The 19,576-nt window shown below is 53.3% G+C and overlaps 1 protein-coding gene across 3 annotated transcripts in view; it reads right to left on the reverse strand.

Annotated features, from left to right (window-relative positions):
* The window catches only part of tyk2 (tyrosine kinase 2), a 45,348-nt gene that overhangs the window by 19,899 nt on the left and 5,873 nt on the right, over nucleotides 1–19,576 (reverse strand). For 2 of the 3 annotated variants that reach the window (XM_088931580.1, XM_088931582.1), the window contains exons 2-11: nucleotides 15,449–15,658; nucleotides 13,858–13,981; nucleotides 9,095–9,251; nucleotides 7,890–8,053; nucleotides 5,894–6,281; nucleotides 4,743–4,934; nucleotides 3,825–3,982; nucleotides 3,155–3,272; nucleotides 2,664–2,856; nucleotides 1,408–1,526 (exon numbers count right to left, since the gene is read on the reverse strand). In XM_088931580.1, coding sequence (XP_088787706.1) covers nucleotides 1,408–1,526; nucleotides 2,664–2,856; nucleotides 3,155–3,272; nucleotides 3,825–3,982; nucleotides 4,743–4,934; nucleotides 5,894–6,281; nucleotides 7,890–8,053; nucleotides 9,095–9,251; nucleotides 13,858–13,981; nucleotides 15,449–15,629 — 1,794 coding nt within the window. In that variant the 5' untranslated portion in view covers nucleotides 15,630–15,658. Of the gene's footprint in view, nucleotides 1–1,407; nucleotides 1,527–2,663; nucleotides 2,857–3,154; nucleotides 3,273–3,824; nucleotides 3,983–4,742; nucleotides 4,935–5,893; nucleotides 6,282–7,889; nucleotides 8,054–9,094; nucleotides 9,252–13,857; nucleotides 13,982–15,448; nucleotides 15,659–16,968; nucleotides 17,069–19,576 lie in introns of those variants that run through there. The other variant, XM_088931581.1, reaches the window with a different exon arrangement.

Raw genomic sequence — 19,576 nt, forward strand, 5'->3', positions numbered from 1 at the left:
GAAGGTCGCAAGTTACAGGTTTGAGTTTGAGACAAGACACTGCTGTTGTACCCTCATACCCCAGATTGTACCAAAACCGCTCCCAAGTGTATACAAAATTAAGTTGCTTGGTTTAAAAGTGCCGGGCAAATAAATTACCGACAGATGGGTGTGAATCAATGTAGCAGGCACGGAGCTAGGCACTAGCACACTTCCTGTGCACGGCACTCAGGTTTGAGGGCTGCGCGTCGGGAAATGAGCACATTCAATCGCCCTTTGAGGAGGGTGAAAATTCATTCATTTCGTTTTTTCTCATTTCATTTCTGTTTCATTTCTCTGGAAGAACGCTGCGCACACTACTCGCCACACCCCTGGTCAAGTACATGGCCAGCGCTCGCTGTGCGCACCGCAGCGAACCCCCGCCAGCCCGCAAGAGCTGTTGAACCGGACGCCAGACCGCAGGCTCCGATTCTTAGTGCTTGCAATCCTTGGGGAGGGAAAAAAAAAAAAGACAATTCTTTGGACTTTGTACCTCCTCGCACAACCAATGCTTTTGATTAGCATTTTGAAACTAAAATGCTTTTTAAATTAAATGGAAAAGAAGAACGGATATGGGGAAAAATGATTCCTCAAAGCGCGTTCTTAAAGTGTGTCTGTCTGACTGCTAGAGAACACGTGGTTCAGTCCTGCAGACACCCCGCCTGTCATTAGTCGGTAAAGAACGCTCTCTCCCACCGGCACGCCTGAGCCAGGCCTGGCCGGGTGCTTGTGGGACCAACGCGAGGAGAGGCTCAGCTGGAGACTTGGCACTATGGACAAGACAGAGGCAGACAGATGCTGCGACTGCACGTTTTTTAGGTGTAAATGCACAATAACTTGCAGAAACAATCTACCCCTCACCCATATCCTGCCTTGGTCACTCGACTCCAAAACACTTTTCCTGATGCGCCGGAGTCACAAGTTCTTGCCCTCTGCTGGTGTCCCTTGAACGAACTACCCATTCACCAAGATCTCTGGTATCCCTCTCTTCTCGTAGGAATGCTGATCAGCTATCATGATGAGAATCCAGATAATGACGCAAGCTGAAACCTGAGAGTTACTAAAGCCATCTGAAAACCTCTTTATCCATTTAAGAGGCACTGGATTCTACAAAGCACTTGTTCCAGACTCCCACCACCCTTTGTGTAAAGGGGTGCCTTCTTCCTGGTCTCTCTTCTAAATGTACTTTCCCTCTAGTTTCCACTTTCCTCTAATTTGTGTGTCACTGCTGGTTCGGAAGAAATTCACAGGTTTGCCCTTGCCAGCACCCGTGAGGATTTCGAATACTTGAAAGCGGTCTCTGTTCTTGCAGGTGGCTTTCTTGTTCAAGAAGCAGCTGCCAGTGTAACGGGGTGGGTGTGGCGCGTCTGCGGCGACTGAGTGACAAACCTGTGTGATCTCCTTATCTCTGATCTGGTGGAAGCTCAGCTGGCTGAGGTTCAGAGAGCCGGAGATGGGCCTGACACTGCTGTCAGGCGGCTTCCTCACGATTATCAGATTAGACAGCTCTGCGAACGTCAAGAAAACAAAAACCGGTTACACACCACAAATGTCTACACATGGAGAAAAAAAAATCAATACACCACCCATGTCACCAACCTCTTCACTGGTCAATCAAACCCAAAGGTAAGCAGAGACGCCCAAAACCCACACCCCTGACAGTCTCCCGAGGGGAATCGGAGCCACTCCTGTCCTCGCATGCCAGAGGAATCTGCACCTGTCTTTTGTCGGTGCATGAAAGTAAATTCCCTTGCTGGGACAATCTTGGTTAAAATTCTGGGATTGACTTACGGGCTGCTTAAAAGCCAGAGACTGAGCATTTAAGGACATAATTTCTCGCCATAAAGAGGAGGTCAAACTTGAAGTCAGGGAGTGCTGGGATGTCAATCCCTTAGCACCTTCTTCAATTTATTTTTGGATATTGGGCAGGTGGAAAGCTCCAGAGTCCAGATAGTTAACTGAACCAAAATATTTACCAAAATGCACACATTGACCTCTAAACCCTGCTAGACTGCAGCTCTCCTGGACCACAGCTGCAGGTCCTTGGTAAAGAGAACAGGGACACTTACCCAGGATTCTGCACTAAGGTTTAGAGGGTGGCATTCTTCCAGGAAACGGTAGATAAGAGTGTAGTGTCACCTGGGGCAACCTACTTTCTCAAACGTGCGCCAAAGAAAACAACCACCAAACCAGTTTGAACCTCCACATCAGGGCTGACACTCCCTGGCCCAGTGCACGTGAGGAATCTACTGAGGGCAAGTGCAAATACCACAAATTATCCCTTTCAACGTCCTCGTCTGTTTTGTACTTTTCTGAACTGCAAATCACACCACTGCGAATCAATGCCACGGTACCAAGGTGAACAGCCTGGCAAACCATGCATGAGGGACGGCCTGGAACATTGTCTGTGTGCATTCAAAATCCACAGTTAATGTCTCACTTCTCTTGATGGCTCTATGACATCTCTCATACTGCTGCCTTGCAAGCGCTCTTATTAAACTTCTAGTCTCTTCGATTCCCCTTCCCCACCCCAATCCCCATGTTCACAGAGTGTGCAAGAAAAAGCAAAAATAAAAACACACAAGCAGGAAAAAAATTTTAAAAAATCTGCGCTTTCGAAACACTTCCAGGTCACGACCTCCCACCTCCAGGCCTGGGCAGGCAGCACTTTCTCACGGTGAAGCTCTCGTTGCCCGACTTCAGGACGCAGCTCTTGAGGCTGTCTGTGAGCTCCTTCACGCTGCTGAACACCTTGCCCCAGCCCTCCAGCTGGAACTGCTCCCCTAGCTGGTGGATCCGGAACTGCTTATGTGTCGGGCTGCTCAGGCTGCCACTGGTCTGTGAGGTCCAGAGACAGAGAAAACAGGAGGAATAAATTCCTCATAATCACCTCCACCTGTCGGCACTTCAACCACCTCCTGCAGGAGATGAGCACTGTGCTGTGATCCAATGCCACAGGAGCAGGATGCACAGCACTGCCTTGTTGTGTTCAGGTATTTAAATTCAACAAGACAGCTGGTCACTGATCCAGCCCTTCGTAAGCTGCTAGTGAGCATGAGAAAGGTCATTTCACCCAGTGAGCCAATCAAGCCAGGGTGCGAGCACGCTGTACAGATTCGGATCCTCCCACACTGACCTCGGGCTTGCTCAGCACAGTGAGGATGATCCTGTGGAAGTCCAGCATGCTCCACCGCACCATGAACAAGCCCTCTTCCTTCTCCTCTTTCCGAAGCTTGTGAATGGCAAACTCCTCCCTGCAACAGAGGGGACATTCAGCAACGACAGGGACGTTTCCTGCAACAGGCATCTCTAATGAATGTCCCTTGGAGATCTACAGAGCATGTATCGCTATGAAGCCAAGCATTGACTGTCTGCCTGTGTGTGTGTGTGTGTGTACAGGCTTTACGTCTGGGGAAATATTTCTTCCACATTTCTTCACTACCTGCTCAATATGTAAGCAATGTTATCTTCTATTCTGATCAAAAATCACCAAACTACTGTAACTGCCTTGGCTGTCTCCATGTATGCTAACCCCATGTATAGCTATGACACCGTAAGGTACAGGCGGAAAAGTATTTATAATAAAAAAAACATTTGCACCTGAGTGGTTTAGTCACTGCTACAGGACATCTACAAAGAAGAAAAAGTTCAATGCACCGGAAAAAAATTACCGTTCACCATTTAGTTGTTAAATGATTCTGGCTTGGATGAGGACACATACATGTCCACCATGTTCCCTTAGCAGCCTGCGGTCCAGGGCATACTCCTACCCTCCCCCCCCCCAGCCCATACAGGGCAGTACTCACTGCATGGGGCCGTGCAGCCCGTTATCACTGCTGAGCACCACCCTCGGCGGAGCCACCTCCTGGCACAGGTAGTGGTGCGAGTCAGCCGTGAGCCGGTAGTAACCGTCCAGCAGGGACACAAAAGAGCGAGCCTCGAGGGCGGAGCGCAGCGTCAGCTCCTGGACAGAAAACAAGCATGTGGAAAAAAATATCACTACATTATCCCAGTCTCTATAGCATTCAGGTGCACTGAGAGCTGGATGGAAATCTAACCGTAGCACACAGCTGACCCATTTATACAGCTAGGTGTAGCAATCGTGACGGGCAAGCTGGTGGCCATGCCCACCGGACAGCCACCCCCCCCCTCAGGACCAGGCAAGCGGGTGGCCACGCCCACCGGACAGCCACCCCCCTCAGGACCAGGCAAGCGGGTGGCCACGCCCACCGGACAGCCACCCCCCTCAGGACCAGGCAAGCGGGTGGCCACGCCCACCAGACAGCCATCCCCCTCAGGGCCAGGCAAGCGGGTAGCCACGCCCACCAGACAGCCATCCCCCTCAGGGCCAGGCAAGCGGGTAGCCACGCCCACCAGACAGCCATCCCCCTCAGGGCCAGGCAAGCGGGTAGCCACGCCCACCAGACAGCCATCCCCCTCAGGGCCAGGCAAGCGGGTAGCCACGCCCACCAGACAGCCATCCCCCTCAGGGCCAGGCAAGCGGGTAGCCACGCCCACCAGACAGCCATCCCCCTCAGGGCCAGGCAAGTGGGTGTTAAAAGTTTAACTGGATGAGATCTCGAGATCAATGAGTTTCTAACTCACAAATAGGCGAGAAGGACGGAGTCTTTCGATTGTAACTGTTCTTATGTTCCAAGGAGGGTGGGTGACTGGGGGAACTAGACCGCAGCAGAGGGCCGGAGCCGAGCGGGCCCCCTCCTCACCATGGACTTGTTGTCCTGCCGGCTGACGCTGACCCGGTAGCCGTTGATGACGATGTGTGTGATTTCGGGGAAGTCGCAGAAGAAGCTCCACTGCGGCTCGCTCCTGTACTCCACCTGCTGCGGCAGCTTGGTCCTCCCCTTCGCCCTCTTGCTCTTCCTGGTGTGGCCGCCGCCCACGCAGCCCTCCGACACCTGGAATCGAACACACCGTCAGCCAGGGCCCCCCCAGCCCCCGCGATCCGGGCCATCGCCGGTCACCTCCAACAGCAGACGGCAATTACTCCACTGTGAACACCCGCACCCTGCGCGAGGTGCGCTCACCGCAGAGAAGAAACAACAGTGGAGAACACGGGGGGGGGGGGGGAGAAAAGGCGAGGGGGCGGGGGGAAGCACGTCAACCACATCCAAGCAACCAGGGTGTGGAGCAGCGCACTTGTGACAGCCGCCCTGGCTAAAGAGACCGAGCTCTTGACGAGCTCCTCAACACTTACAAATCTTTGTACTACTGTTACACTATTGTTGATTACAAACTAACCTTTAAGGAAAATGTGGACGCCACATGCAAGGCGAGTCAAAAGCAGCTCTTCTTCCCAAGAAAAGTCCGCTCTTTTAATGCGTATACTACAACAGTGACTTTATTCCACAGAACTTTAATTGAATCTGCCCTAATGTTCACAGAGGTGAAAGCCCAGTTTGGTAACCGCAATACACACAAATAAAAACAGACTAGGAGGGACCGTGAAGGTAGCCAGCAAAATTATTGGTGCACAACAGCTATAAACGTCAGACGTCGAAGTCAAACAAATGTGCAGAAGACCAAGGTAATTACTGACTATCATGACCACCCCATGCACAGTCAATCTGAGTTCCTTCCACCTCAGTGGCAATTTAGACAACTGACTGTAATTCTATTACCCTTGAATCTGGGGAATTTTTAATTCCCACGCCTATTAAGCGCCTTAATTGTACCACTAATTGTGTATTTTACGTTTTACGATTGTGTAGACCCAGCTGGGGCAACAAAAGGAAGTAAGAGCTGCAGTAAACAGCAGCGCGGCGGGCGCTGCTCTGCGAGCTGCAGTCACGCCTCCTCCACCCTGCCCAGCAGGAAACTCGGGTGGGAGGAGGTGCGGGGAACGCGCGCCACTTGCCTCTCTGCGCGCCACCCTCCACTGGATCCCCTCCATCCCGGACACCTTGACCTCGTGCGTGGCCCTTCCGTCCGGCGGCTCGCAGCCCTCCGGCCCGGGGGGCCCCAGGTTCCAGAAGTCCCGCACGTAGAAGGCGGCCCTCTCGCCCTCCGTCTGCAGCTCCAGGGAGGTGGCGGGGAAGACCTCGCAGCCGAAGTGGGGCACCAGGTTCTCCAGGGTGGACAGGTACTTGTACATGATGTCCTGGGGGCCCAGCTTGCCCTTGCTGATCGTGTGCTGGTGGAAGCCCTTCACGAACTGCTTGAAGACCCCCCGGATGCGCAGCTTGGTCAGGTAGTTGTTCTGCTGGATCTGGCGGCTGAACGACTTGGGGATGCAGCGCATGAAGCTGCCGGAGGAGGGAAAGATCCAAACATTACACGACGCACACGACGGGGGCCTGAGCTGATCAGTGGAAGAGACTGCCAGGCTCGAACCCGGGACTCCCTTGGCAGGCCTCATCTGACCTTTCAGATAACATGCATGTCTCAAAGCAAGGGTGATGAACTTTATGCTGGTCACGTCCCCTGCCAGCCAGAAAGAGGACATTTTGACAATTGCGGTGCTTTTTTGCGTTTGGCTCAAAATGTCGGAAGCACCTAATCAAACCAATGAGAAGGCAACAATGATGAGAAACTCAGAGCTCAAATCCTTAAAAAACACGCCCTGTGCAGATCTCCCTTTGATTCTAATTCGCCAGAGCGCAGGAGCCACAACAGTGCGTGACACTTACAGAACTAATGCCTGAAAAGCTGAGCCTGTCTGCCGCACAATTTGCATGAATTACCTGGTAGGCAAATACTCTAATAAAAACAGTCTCCTGTGGTCAAGGCACACAAAATGTCGCTGTGGTAAGCGGAGCTCTTGTTGAGGGCTTTGGCAGGGAAAAAGACCAGACCGCGGTCCTGGAGCGATGTCCATGGCTCTGACATGAAGGTAACTGGCGAATCAAGGCAGGCAGACTAATCGCTTAGTTCTCCAGTCGATCCAGTTTTTCCCCTCCTCGGTATTTGATTAATTTATATCATTGCACGGACGCAGGGTGAACATGCAACTTTCAACACCTTCAGAGATATGACAACGCACAGGGCCCAGGGTCCAAACCTCAGCTGCCCGGTTCTGGGAAGAAAGCGGATCGCGCCGGGAAAACCCACGTGAGCCCGAGAACGACGTGCACGTCCTGTGGCCAGAGTCGAACCCGGGACCTTTCAGGTGCGAGGCTGCGGCGCTGCCACTGTGCCATCCTTTAGCACACGACACGAGGAGCGATCGCCGATTCCCCGCTGTGGTAGAGCCATGGACCACCCTGACCTTCACTGGAGCTCATCAGTGACTAGCCAGGCCGGGAGAAATCTAGCTCTACAGGTTACACAGCATGTGCAAATGTGTGTGAGTGTGCGCATCCTGTGCTGGAATGCAAGAAAACACACACTCCATATACTTTTGGGGTACTCTTTGGGGTACACTCTTGATTCCAAATCAGAGGCAATTCTGACAAAGCACCGCAATTCTTTTTAAATCAAATTGCTTTTCTTTGGGCTGCTGAACATTGTACTCATGTTAAAGTGGGTTAAGGTATCACACATCCACATTTTCTAACCAACATCCATGCAGATCCCATCAGCTTTTAGGTTGTACAGTGTGGCAGCTATTTCCACAAGCTGCGCTGGCACCATCTACTGCCCTGTGAATGAATGGTGTCCCATCAACAAGAAAGCGGATGCCTGCCCTCTGTTCTCCCTTGTGCGTTCAGGACAGCCTTCTTGCTTGCCGTAACCCCCTGAATTCAGGACAAGCAGCTGACTCTCATACAGCTCACCCATAATTAACCTTTGATGCTGTCAAGTGCGACTCTGGCTGGGCGTGATCACAGGTCCCTTTTATCAGCAGACATTCAAAACAGATGCAACACATGCTTGTCTGCGGGCTTGGCGGGCAGGTGAAAACAGGAAGTTACCTCAGTTCCTTGGCCACTTCCTCCAGAGAGCGCTCAGACTGCAGGGCCACGCTGGACAGGTGCAGGACGGCCATGCCCAGGCTCTCGTTCTTGAACCTGCTGAGTTCTGCTTCGCTGCGGATGTCCTGCAGGGACGTGGCGTCGTTCACGAAGTCGTGCTTCCCCTAGAAGGGGGCAGGGAGAGGAAGGACACTGCCCGCTTAGATCCGAGACCAGCCAAGAAGAGACCTACCTGGACTAATCATTGATTAAGACTACAGGGGCTAACTCCCTCTCATGGGTCCTGACTCTTGAAGAAATATAACAAACCCACTGAACTGGACTCAGCCCAGGGGCTGGCGCTGGCTTAGGGGGGACAGCCAGAGCAGCCCTGCAGCTGTGGACTGGGCTTCCTCTGCCAGTGTGGTCTGAGCTGAAGCACCTGTCTCCTGCTGGGGTCTGTGCTCTGCATCTCGGACGCGCCAGCAGAGGAAGTGCCGAGCAGAAGGAAACCTCAGCTCTGAGCTTTTTTTTCCTTTTGCAATAGTCCCCCTACAACAGCACCCACACCCCCCACCACACACACACACCACACCACCCCCATTGAAGCAGCAGTACTCTCCACCACACTTTCAGCAGAACCTCCCAAGTCACAAGTGAGCTACATAGACAATGGGGTGAAAAAATAGGGTACTATTGGCATAAATACTAGGAATCTGAGCCTTATAACTTTTTTCACAACTCTGGTTCTCTCCATTGGCTAAAATCTGAAGTGACGCATCTCTACCGTCTGAGACGGACATACAGAGCAATGTCCAGGGACCCCAGGTTTCCCCCGGGTCCATCTGCTACTCTGGACAAAAGAAACGGACTAAGCTTTAAAGATAAACTTAAACGCCTGAAGAGTTTCACAGCTAACCAACACTTTGAAAAACACTTTGGGTTTTCAAAATGGGAACTGTAGAGCTCTGTGAAGGAGAACAAAACAGACTGTCCCCATTAATTAAATCAATCAGGTCATTACGCCCCTGGACTACATCACAACATCACCTCCTCCTGCATTACCCTGTCAGCGGGTTCAGCTCTGATCGCTGGCGGGGGACGCGTGTCGAGTTTGGGATTCTTAGCAGCTAGTCTTGCGTGCCTAACTCTGTTGACCCTTGTCAAAAATGCCGTGGCAGCTGCGGTCCAGGCACACCCGGCAGGCCGGAGTCACGCCCCCTCACCTGTGCGAACAGGTACTCCAGGGACGGCTGGTCCAGCAGGGGGCTGCCCGGCTCGCCCTTCGCCTTCCCTCCGCCCCAGTCCCCGCCGCCGCGCAGCACGCACCGGTACACCGCCGGCTCCTTCTCGTTCAGGCCGTGCCAGTTGCGGAAGTAAAACCTGCGGGAGGGAGAGGAAGGCAAAACTGGGGTCAGGCCCACCAGCCTCCTGCAGGATTCGGACGGCAGCCCCCGCAGGGCTCCGGCACTGCGAGCGGAAGAAATCGCAAGAAAGCGGTGCTCCTTCAGGGCAGAGGGCACAACTTCTCATAAACCACAGCTGACCCCCACCTTAATGCTGCATTTAATCCAAACTTAAAACAGAACATTAGATACCTACCACAAACATTCCTCTCTAACAACATTAAGCAAGGCCAATCTGTTCAGCCAGTCCCACTGACCTGGGACTGAAACCTGGCTTGTGCACAAGAATACGGATTTCAGGCGCCTGGCATTGAAATCTACTACAAAGATTAAACTGCTCCCAGTTAAAGCACTTCATGGGGAATCGGATCCTGTCCGGCCTCTGGTAGGCCAACCCAGCACAGCCTCAGATCTAGAGAAGGACTGATGAATAATGTAAGGGAGAATAATAATAATTATAATAATAATTGTGTACACTTATATAGCACTTTTCTGGACACTCCACTCAAAGCGCTTTACAGGTAATGGGGACTCCCCTCCACCACCACCAGTGTGCAGCCCCACCTGGATGATGCGACAGCAGCCATAGTGCGCCAGAATGCTCACCACACACCAGCTATCAGTGGGGAGGAGAGCAGAGTCATGGAGCCAGTTCATAGATGGAGAATATTAGGAGGCCATGATTGGTAAGGGCCAATGGGAAATTTGGCCAGGATGGAAAAACACTTCCTAACCAGAGGTGCAGCAGTAAGGGAGGAAGGAAGGGTGCTGGACAGGGATGCACACAGGGGAAGGCAACAAAAAGAGCACAAAGGCTGTTTTTTTCCTCTCTTTTTCTTAAGCAGTGCAAGAACAGAGAGAGCTTTCAGTCGTAGATGCCTTAGCAAGCTGGTCCACGTACTGGAGACAATCTGATCATTAAATAAATCAGAGCTTAAGCAAAACAAAAGTAAAGTAAAGCATGAAAGAATGAACAAAAAATCATTCGCAGGAATGTGATGATTATCATGAAAAACCGTCTCTTGCACCAGAGATCCTAACACCTGGTTCTGGCAGGACCCTCAGCTCTTAATTGAATCGATTAGCTGGTGTGGCCTTGATCGACTGAATTTCCAAGCCTTCAGTCACTGATTGGCTTCGGCGTTCCCTGTAGAAGGAGCTGCTGCTCTAAGGGTTTCAAAGCTGACCTGCCGGTTCCACCCTCTGGCTCACTCGGCAACAACATGTAGGAGTGAAGCAGAAGAGCAGGAACGCAGGAATGCATTTTTTTACACCAGCATATCAGCTGAACCACAGGGTAAAAAAAAAACACTGAAATAAGAATGCCGCCAAGGAAGAACTCCAAAAGATGAGACAAAAAGCCAAGCTCATGAAAAAGCACATCGAAAGGACGACTCCAGGAAGAAATGGGGAAGATATTTGCCCTTCTAATATCGCTAAGATCAGCAAAATGGGAAGTGGGCGGTTTCTAAGAACCCTACTCCCTCCCATACCACTCCTGGGAATTTCAGTAGAGAGGAGAAGGATTCGGAGTGAGAGAGAGAGACAGAAGATGAGCTCCAGTGCTCAAGAGATAGGCAGCACTGATAACGCACACAGGAATCTGAAGGGCCTTATTGGTAAAATTTCTGCTTTTAGACTCTAATGTTTCACTCCCCCTGTGCCGAGGAGAGAGTTCTGAAACTGGATAGCAGGGCCAGCTCCTCGCAGAAGATACCAGAAGAAGCTTTTACCGCTGTCCCCGAAGCCCCCAGGCCATGCTTATGTTACTGCATTATCGCATGATCAATAATGAAACACCTCTAGCGATCGCACGTTTTAGCTGAGTCGGCGCTGGCAGACCACGGCTTCGAGCGGAGAGTTTCATTGTTTCTTGGCGAGACAGCAGCGGTGACAGCACACTGATTTATAACACCTTCCTCATCTGTTTAATCAGCCGGCCGAAGCTGCCGTGAGAAGATCTGGACTTTCTGCTCGCTGTGGCATCACTCCAGGCCAGTGCTCCCTTCTCAGACACTTCTCTGTGCTTTGAAGCAGCTGGACTTCCATTTTCAGGCAGTGGGTTTTAGGCCATCAGGACTACTAGCGCACTTTTAATAATAATAATAATAATAATAATAATAATAATAATAATAATAATTGCTTACACTTACATAGCACTTTTCTGGAAACTCCACTCAAAGCACTTTACAGGCAATGGAGATCCCCTCCTCCACTACCAGTATCCAGCCCCACCTGGATGATGTGATGGCAGCCATAGTACACCAGTACTCTCACCACACACCAGCTATCAGTGGGGAGGAGAACAGAGTAATGAAGCCAGTTCATAATGGGGATTATTAGGGGGCCGTGATTGGTAAAGGCCAATGGGAATTTTGGCCAGGACGCCGGGGTTACAAACATCTCAACAACAAGGGTTACGCCAAGTAATTCACGATGGCCACTGGAAGAAATAACTTGGGTTCCATTTGCCAGGAAAAATCCTTTAATAAATGCCAATATTTTGCACAAGGACCCTGATCTGTTACACTCAGGATATACAGAGGGAGACCTGATAAGGCTCTGCTCTCTCAACACACTCATTCTTGGATTAGAGCAGCTTCCTGCATTCTAAGAAGGAAACGCGTGCAGTCCTGCTGGGGTTATTTTTAGCATGCACGCCACACAGTGGACTTCTCCATCATTTTGATCCTCAGTTTCCATCTCAGCACACTAACATTCACCTGTTTGACTAAAGAGTTCAAGGGATCCTAAAATAAAAATGGCCGTTTGGCCTTTACCGCAAGCCACAAGCAGAGACAATGAGTAAGTGCGAAATGACAAGTGTGACTTTTTTCAATTAAAAATTCATTTTCTGTTCTACAAGAGCATCAATTTTGGGCTTTTACAGACCTTTCTGCATCATGGGAGTACGGAGAAGAGAAAAGAAGAATCTATGCACAGTCTCTGACGAATAAGAGCGTCTGGGTACAACGCAATGTCAGCAACAGGATGTTCAAATACTCAGAACAGCACTGATACAATACCAAGAAACAGAGGAACAAGTCTTCCCGTGGACCGCAGTGCACTTGTTTCAAAAAGCGCCCGACAGTGGGACAAGAGTTTTCCTTCTCCCTTTAGCGCGGGGAACTCTGATCCAGAAGCCGGTGCCCAGCTCTGGCTCGCTTTCTGTTTTCTTGTTCTCGCACCAGAAACCCAACCTCATGGAACACAGTCCGCGCTTGGGAAACTCCTTTCGCCAGAACTGCGAACTGCCCATGACCTGAAAGGCTCGGTTAAGGGGGGGGGGCGGCGGGTAGAAGAGAAAACCGATCGATCGTTCACACAGGACGCCCGGAGCGCGCAGCGATTTTGCGGCGTTCGGAGAACTCCGTGCGAGGATGACATCACCCAGGGTCGGATGCGCTCGGCTCCCAGCGAGGGCCGAGGCACCAGCGGCTTCTGCCTTAGAGGACGGGCGTGCGGCTCAAAAGAAAGAAAACGATTTGGGCGATCTGGTTTTTCTAAATCCGAAACGAGTTTCAAGAGCAGCAGCAGCAGCAACAACAACAACAAAAAACCAAAGCCAGATCTGTAGTGCGCGCCGCAGCCACTTAAAGGTCAGAGTTTTGGTTTAGTAACTCTGAAAATTCAATTATGAATCAACGAGCCGCCAAGTGAGAGAACGCGTTTTCTAGTGATCCGAGAAAAAAAAAGCAACTGATGACACTCATCCAGAAAGCGGCGATCTGCACGCAGGCTGCGCACTGCAGACGGGCACAAGAAGGCTCACGTTTCTCGGGCGCAGACTAATCCAGCACTAATCCTCTGTTCGCCACAGTGCACATTCGAGACCAACAGTGCTTTTGGAAGTCGACAGCCAGCAGTTTCGCTGCACTCGGACAATTAAAACGAGCGCCCTGCTCCCCAGTTCCGCCAAAAAAAATACAACTGAGTTGCCTCTTCGAAGAGCCTCACGACTTTATGCTTGGGGCTGGGCCCTGTTCCCAAAACCAGGCTCCCCCCATCCTCTGGGTATTACATGTCTCCTGCTTTCCAGACGTGAAAAAGCAAAAAAGGCCCCAGACCATTCACGCTGGCTCAGGCCAGAGCTTCCTCCTCATGCTCGTTCCAGAGCAGGGACCTCCAGCCCTGCACTGGCACGTCTGGCTCCAGAGGCTGTACAGAGCAGATCACCCAGACTCGCTGCTGAAATGAGGAATGAGGGCAATGTTGCCAAGGAAACCGAATCCTTTTAGGCTGGAAGAGGGATGACGTGGGGCCTTGATTCAGATCCGAGACACTCCCACGGGCAAAGACCAGGGCAAACCAGGGGGTTTCAGGACCAGCAGCAACACAAGAGGGCAGCAGCAAAAAGTCTGTCTGAGGCTCGCTGCTGACGGGAAACAGGAAGCGCGTCTTTGCCAGGAGGATTGTGGGAGTCTGGAAACAGCCTGCTGGGAAATCTGGAACAGCCGAAGCAGCCAGATGTTGCCCAACAACCTCCTGTCATCTGAATGTCTTCATGGCTCGTGTTTTTCCCACAGATTTCATCGCTCCAAGGCCATTGACGGGAATTGAACAGCGGGACCAGAAGGACCTACCTCATGCGGTAATGGACAATCAAGTTCTGCTCGTCTGCCAATGCAAACACATGGTTGGGACTGAACCAGCACTTCTTCTCTGGGTCATAGAGTGCAAACAGGCTGTGGCACAGCGGGGATATTCCTGCAGGAGCAATCGGAAGAGAAACATCTTTGTTAGTGAGGTATTCTGAGGCCAACTCGGAGGGGAGGTGGAGGGGGGGGCGCATAGGCAGAGCACCCCCTGTGAATACACACAGCCAACATGCGACTTGGTTGAACGGTCAGCACATCCTGTCACGTGGACTGCAGCACTCTTGCTTCTCCTGCATGTCAGACCCTGAAGCGAAGGCAAGCGCACGCAGGTGCAGTTCTGAGATTCCAGCCAGGCTGCAAAGGTCAGGATGAAAACCAAACCCCTGTCAAGGGACACTTGGTATGCAATCTGGGGAAGCTATGAGCTCCCTCCAAGCTCAGCTCTGTTTTGCATGATCTTGTGCATAACTATTTAATTTCAATAAGTTAATAACCTCAACAATTAGACCACCAGACAAACAGACTACCCCCCTCCCCCAACACTAAGGAAAAACTGACAGTACAATGTTGAAGATCTGCTGTGCCAGTCCCCCAGTCTGCGCTGTCCTGCAGGGGGACAGGTTTGCTGTGCCAGTCCCCCAGTGTGGGCTGTCCTGCAGGGGGACTGGAGATCTCTGTGCCAGTCCCCCAGTGTGGGCTGTCCTGCAGGGGGACTGGAGATCTCTGTGCCAGTTCCCCAATGTGGGCTGTCCTGCAGGGGAACTGGAGATCTCTGTGCCAGTCCCCCAATGTGGGCTGTCCTGCAGGGGGACAGGAGATCTGCTGTGCCAGTCCCCCAGTATGGGACTCAGTGTGGACTGGAGATCTCTGTGCCAGTCCCCCAGTGTGGGCTGTCCTGCAGGGGGACTGGAGATCTCTGTGCCAGTCCCCCAGTGTGGGCTGTCCTGCAGGGGGACAGGTCTGCTGTGCCAGTCCCCCAGTGTGGGCTGTCCTGCAGGGGGACTGAAGATCTCTGTGCCAGTCCCCCAATGTGGGCTGTCCTGCAGGGGAACTGGAGATCTCTGTGCCAGTCCCCCAATGTGGGCTGTCCTGCAGGGGGACAGGAGATCTGCTGTGCCAGTCCCCCAGTATGGGACTCAGTGTGGACTGGAGATCACTGTGCCAGTCCCCCAATGTGGGCTGTCCTGCAGGGGGACTGGAGATCTCTGTGCCAGTCCCCCAGTGTGGGCTGTCCTGCTGGGGGACTGGAGATCTCTGTGCCAGTCCCCCAGTGTGGGCTGTCCTGCAGGGGGACTGAAGATCTCTGTGCCAGTCCCCCAATGTGGGCTGTCCTGCAGGGGAACTGGAGATCTCTGTGCCAGTCCCCCAATGTGGGCTGTCCTGCAGGGGGACAGGAGATCTGCTGTGCCAGTCCCCCAGTATGGGACTCAGTGTGGACTGGAGATCTCTGTGCCAGTCCCCCACTGTGGGCTGTCCTGCAGGGAGACAGGAAGTCTGCTGTGTCAGTCCCCCAGTGTGGGCTGTCCTGCAGGGGGACAGGAGATCCGCTGTGCCAGTCCCCCAGTGTTGGACTTACCAACGGCCTTTGCAGCTTGAATGCAGATGTCCTCGGCACAGACCTTCCCCTCCACATACGAGAGCCACTTCTCCCCATCCCGGGTCCAGAACAGAAGCACCTTAATACCCCTCCACTTATCGATCAGGCTGCCCCCAGTGTAGGACTCGCTGGCCTTCACTGAGCACCGGCACAGAGACATCTTCCGTGTTTCTGCCTTCAGAAAGGACCCTGTGAACAAGAACAGTTGTGTCAGGAAACAAAGACTTAAAGAGGAAAAAAAAACATTTATAAAGCACCTGTCCAAACCCAAGGACAATGTCCATAGTGATAAAGAAAAAGAACAATAAAAAGTAAAAAAAATTAAATGAGCACATACAGATATAATGTAAGGGAATCAGACATCTGGAAAAAGGTGAGCTTTCAGTTTAGATTTGAACGGTCAAAGAATTTGTCTCTGGTAGGCTCTGAGGACGGACATTAAATAACAATTGAGCAGTGACAGAAAAGGCACCGTCATGGGACGCCCAGCCTACATGAGGCAGTGTAAACATGGAGGAGTTCAGAGATGAAAGCAAGCACCAAATCCAGACCTGTCCTGTCTTTCTCACATCTTGCCAGCATGAGAGGAGGAGGAGGAGGGTCTGAATTTGAGAAGCACGGGGCAGGGATCTGTCTCGGAACCGGAGCGCGCCGCCTTCCCCGTGACATTCTATCCTCCAGCACCTACTCCCATCCCTCCTGCCATCCTGCCGTGAACTCCCTCCCCACCCCGCCCCCCCCCAGCTTCCTGGAGCCGCTCCAGGGTCTTTCCAAAGGTTCTTCCTGAAAAGCGCCCGCTGCTTCCCCTTTCGGAGCGGGGCACGCTTTCTGAGCACAGGACTGCACAGGCGTCCCTCCTGGCCCGGTCTCAGGCCACAGACCAGCAGCCAGCCAGATGGCAGCGGGTGCGAGCTGGCCCCACACACAGTGTTCCACACTGACCTCTCCTTCCGGATCTCAGCTCTCTCGTTCAGCACCTGCTCGCGCAACGGGAGGATCTGGAGCTGTTCTATCGAACGAGGCCCCTGGCTGACAATACTGCCATTAAAAACCTGCGCTGCGACCAAAACAGCACCTGCCTGCTGTCCAGCACTGCAGAACCGTTACATTAACCGCTCCACAGATGGACAGCAATTGTTTCCTGAGAGAAGCGCTTCAACAAGGCTTCAGGTCAGCTTGTTCCAGACTCCTACCCACTCTTTGTGTAAAGACGTGCTGTCCTGATGTTTAAATGCCCTTCCGCATGATTTCCACATGTGCTCTCTGCTTCCCCCCCCCATCCACTGGAAAGAATAAGCAGCCCCAGTGAAATGCAAACGCAGAAACCACTGGAGAGACCGGACAGGGTTCGCTACACATCCCACCAAAGCCTCCTGGTTGGGAATCCCAGGTTTAGGAAAAAAACCCCACAAAAAAAAAAAAGAGATGCCCGCATTCAAGTATATCAAAGAGCACAAACAACAAAAGTTTGGTATTCGACCCCAAGACAGAAGGGGCACCTGCAGGGACGGCAGGAAGACTGCGCAGCTGTACGAGTTGTTTCAGGACTCATCAGCAACCCTCAAACCTGCCAAAGATCCAGCTCCAGCGCGCGCCGTTCCTGATCTCCTGGGATCACGCTGGCATCGGGCGCGGGGTACGCCGGGCTTCCTGCAGACAGGCTGCGCAGTGCAAGAAACAAGCCAGGCGGGCAGAGTCAAGTTCCTGCTTCAGCCGCGCAGCAGCCAACACAGGAACGTGAACCACTCCCACCCCCAACCCCTCAGCAGCGCAATGAACGATGGACCCTTGTGACCCCCATCCCCGGCATCTGCCCCTCGAGGTGGGGGGACAGCCAGAGCAGCCCTGCAGCTGTGGACTGGGCTTCCTCTGCCAGTGCGGTCTGAGCTGAAGCACCTGTCTCCTGCTGGGGTCTGTGCTCTGCATCTCGGACGCGCCAGCAGAGGAAGTGCCGAGCAGAAGGAAACCTCAGCTCTGAGCTTTTTTTTCCTTTTGCAATAGTCCCCCTACAACAGCACCCACACCCCCCACCACACACACACACCACACCACACCACCCCCATTGAAACAGCAGTACTCTCTGCCACACTTTCAGCAGAACCTCCCAAGTCACAAGTGAGCTGCTGGCCGCGTTTTACTGATGAGAAGCTAACAAAAAAAAAATGAATGCACAGTACAAAACTACAAGCACCCACAGTTCTGGTCCTGGAGGACTCCTATACAGTATCTGCTGGGTTTCCTTGTCTCCTGAAACCAGCAGCACCAGAAGTGCTGGGAACAGCGGCTCCAGTTAGGTCAGCACTGAGCTCATCCAGGTGGCTCAACCCTCCTGCTGGATGGAAAACCAGCCTGGGGCGACCCCTCCTCTTTAGACAAGAGAGGGAACAAACCTGTGCTACACTACTGCCAAATTCACACAGGCCCCCCCCCACACACACACACAAAAACTAAGATCAGTTACAAAGGGAAGTGGAGGAGCTTTGAAAGAAATGTGCAAGCAGCAAGCAAGACCCATTCAAGCGAAGAAAAACCAGGCTGCTTCCTGGGGCTTCTCTGCTGAAGCATAGAGCCAGCCAGACACAAAGAGCCTTTCAAGGGCCAGCCTTACCTTGCAGATAGCAAGCAGAAGGCAGACAGCATAGGCCGGGCTTGCGGTGCACAAGACGACCAGCTGCAGCGCGCTAGGCCGCTGTCTGCAAGGCCCTCCTCTAGCAGAGACGGCCAGGCCAGCGAGGCGCTGCTGCGCAGGGATCCAGAGTGCGCGCGCTGACAGCCCCTCTGCCCCCGAGCCCGCGCACCGCCGCAGCAGCTGGGCCTGTGACCTCACCCCTCAGCCCAGCGGAGGAGCCGCGGGTGACTCACCGGACCCACGCGGCGATGATCGCTCGCTGGGCACGATGAGATCATCCCGGGGAGAGGGGAAGGCCAGGGTGACGACATTATCCCTATCCCCGTAAGGGCAAGCACTGCACTGAGCTGCGGGGCACATGTTTTTCTTCTTCCTGATCGCCACACCTTCCCATGGCAGCACACGGGCGGCACACAGGGGCTGCAGTGCAGTCCGGCGCCGCTCGGTCCAAAACCCTGCAAAAGCCACGCGAGCGACAATGACACCCCCGCCTTTCCGCCCAGACGAGACGCGAGACGCAACAATGCACAGGAGCAGAAAGAGATGCCGAGACAAAGAGGGGACGAAGCAACGTCGGGTGAGGGAGAGGAGACGGCGCCGGACAGGAGGAAGATGGCAAGCCTGACAGGCGCCGAGAGGACGAGGAGAGGGGGAAGGCTGGACACGGAAGGGAGGAGGGAGGGCAAAGAAAAAGAGGCGATGAGTGAAAGTGGGGCTGAGGAGGACGAAGGTGGGAAAGAGACGAAGCCGCAGAGGAAGAGGAAGAAGCTGAGGCGGAGAGGGGAGGCAGCAGTGACACGCTGGCCTGTTCCTATGACCCAGCTTGGAAAGAGCAAGGCGCTGGGCCGTACGCCTCCGAGCTCAGATTTGCACAAGCAACCCCTCCACCTTATTATCACATGCATATGCATGTAACACCCCAGCTCGAACCCAGAGCCCCACACAGACACACTCAGGCTCGGCTCGAACCCAGAGTCCCATACATCCCCTGCCCGAACCCAGAGCTCCACAGACACACAGCACCGGCCCGAACCCAGAGCCACACACATACAACCCCGGCCCCGAACCCAGAGCCCCACAGACACACAACCCCGGCCCCAAACCCAGAGCCACACAGACACACAACCCCGGCCCCAAACCCAGAGCCACACAGACACACAACCCCGGCCCCAAACCCAGAGCCCCACAGACACACAACCCCGGCCCCAAACCCAGAGCCACACAGACACACAACCCCGGCCCCAAACCCAGAGCCCCACAGACACACAACCCCGGCCCCGAACCCAGAGCCCCACAGATACACAGCACCGGCCTAAACCCAGAGCCTCACAGACACACAGCACCAGCCCAAACCCAGAGCCACACACACACAAAGCCCCGGCCCGAACCAGAGCCCCACAGACACACAGCACCGGCCAGAACCCAGAGCCACATAGCCCCGGCCCGGCCCGAACCCAGAGCCCCACAGACACACAGCA

Source organism: Atractosteus spatula, chromosome 14 (genome assembly GCF_055471065.1).
Source record: "Atractosteus spatula isolate fAtrSpa1 chromosome 14, fAtrSpa1.hap1, whole genome shotgun sequence".
NCBI lineage: Eukaryota > Metazoa > Chordata > Actinopteri > Semionotiformes > Lepisosteidae > Atractosteus > Atractosteus spatula.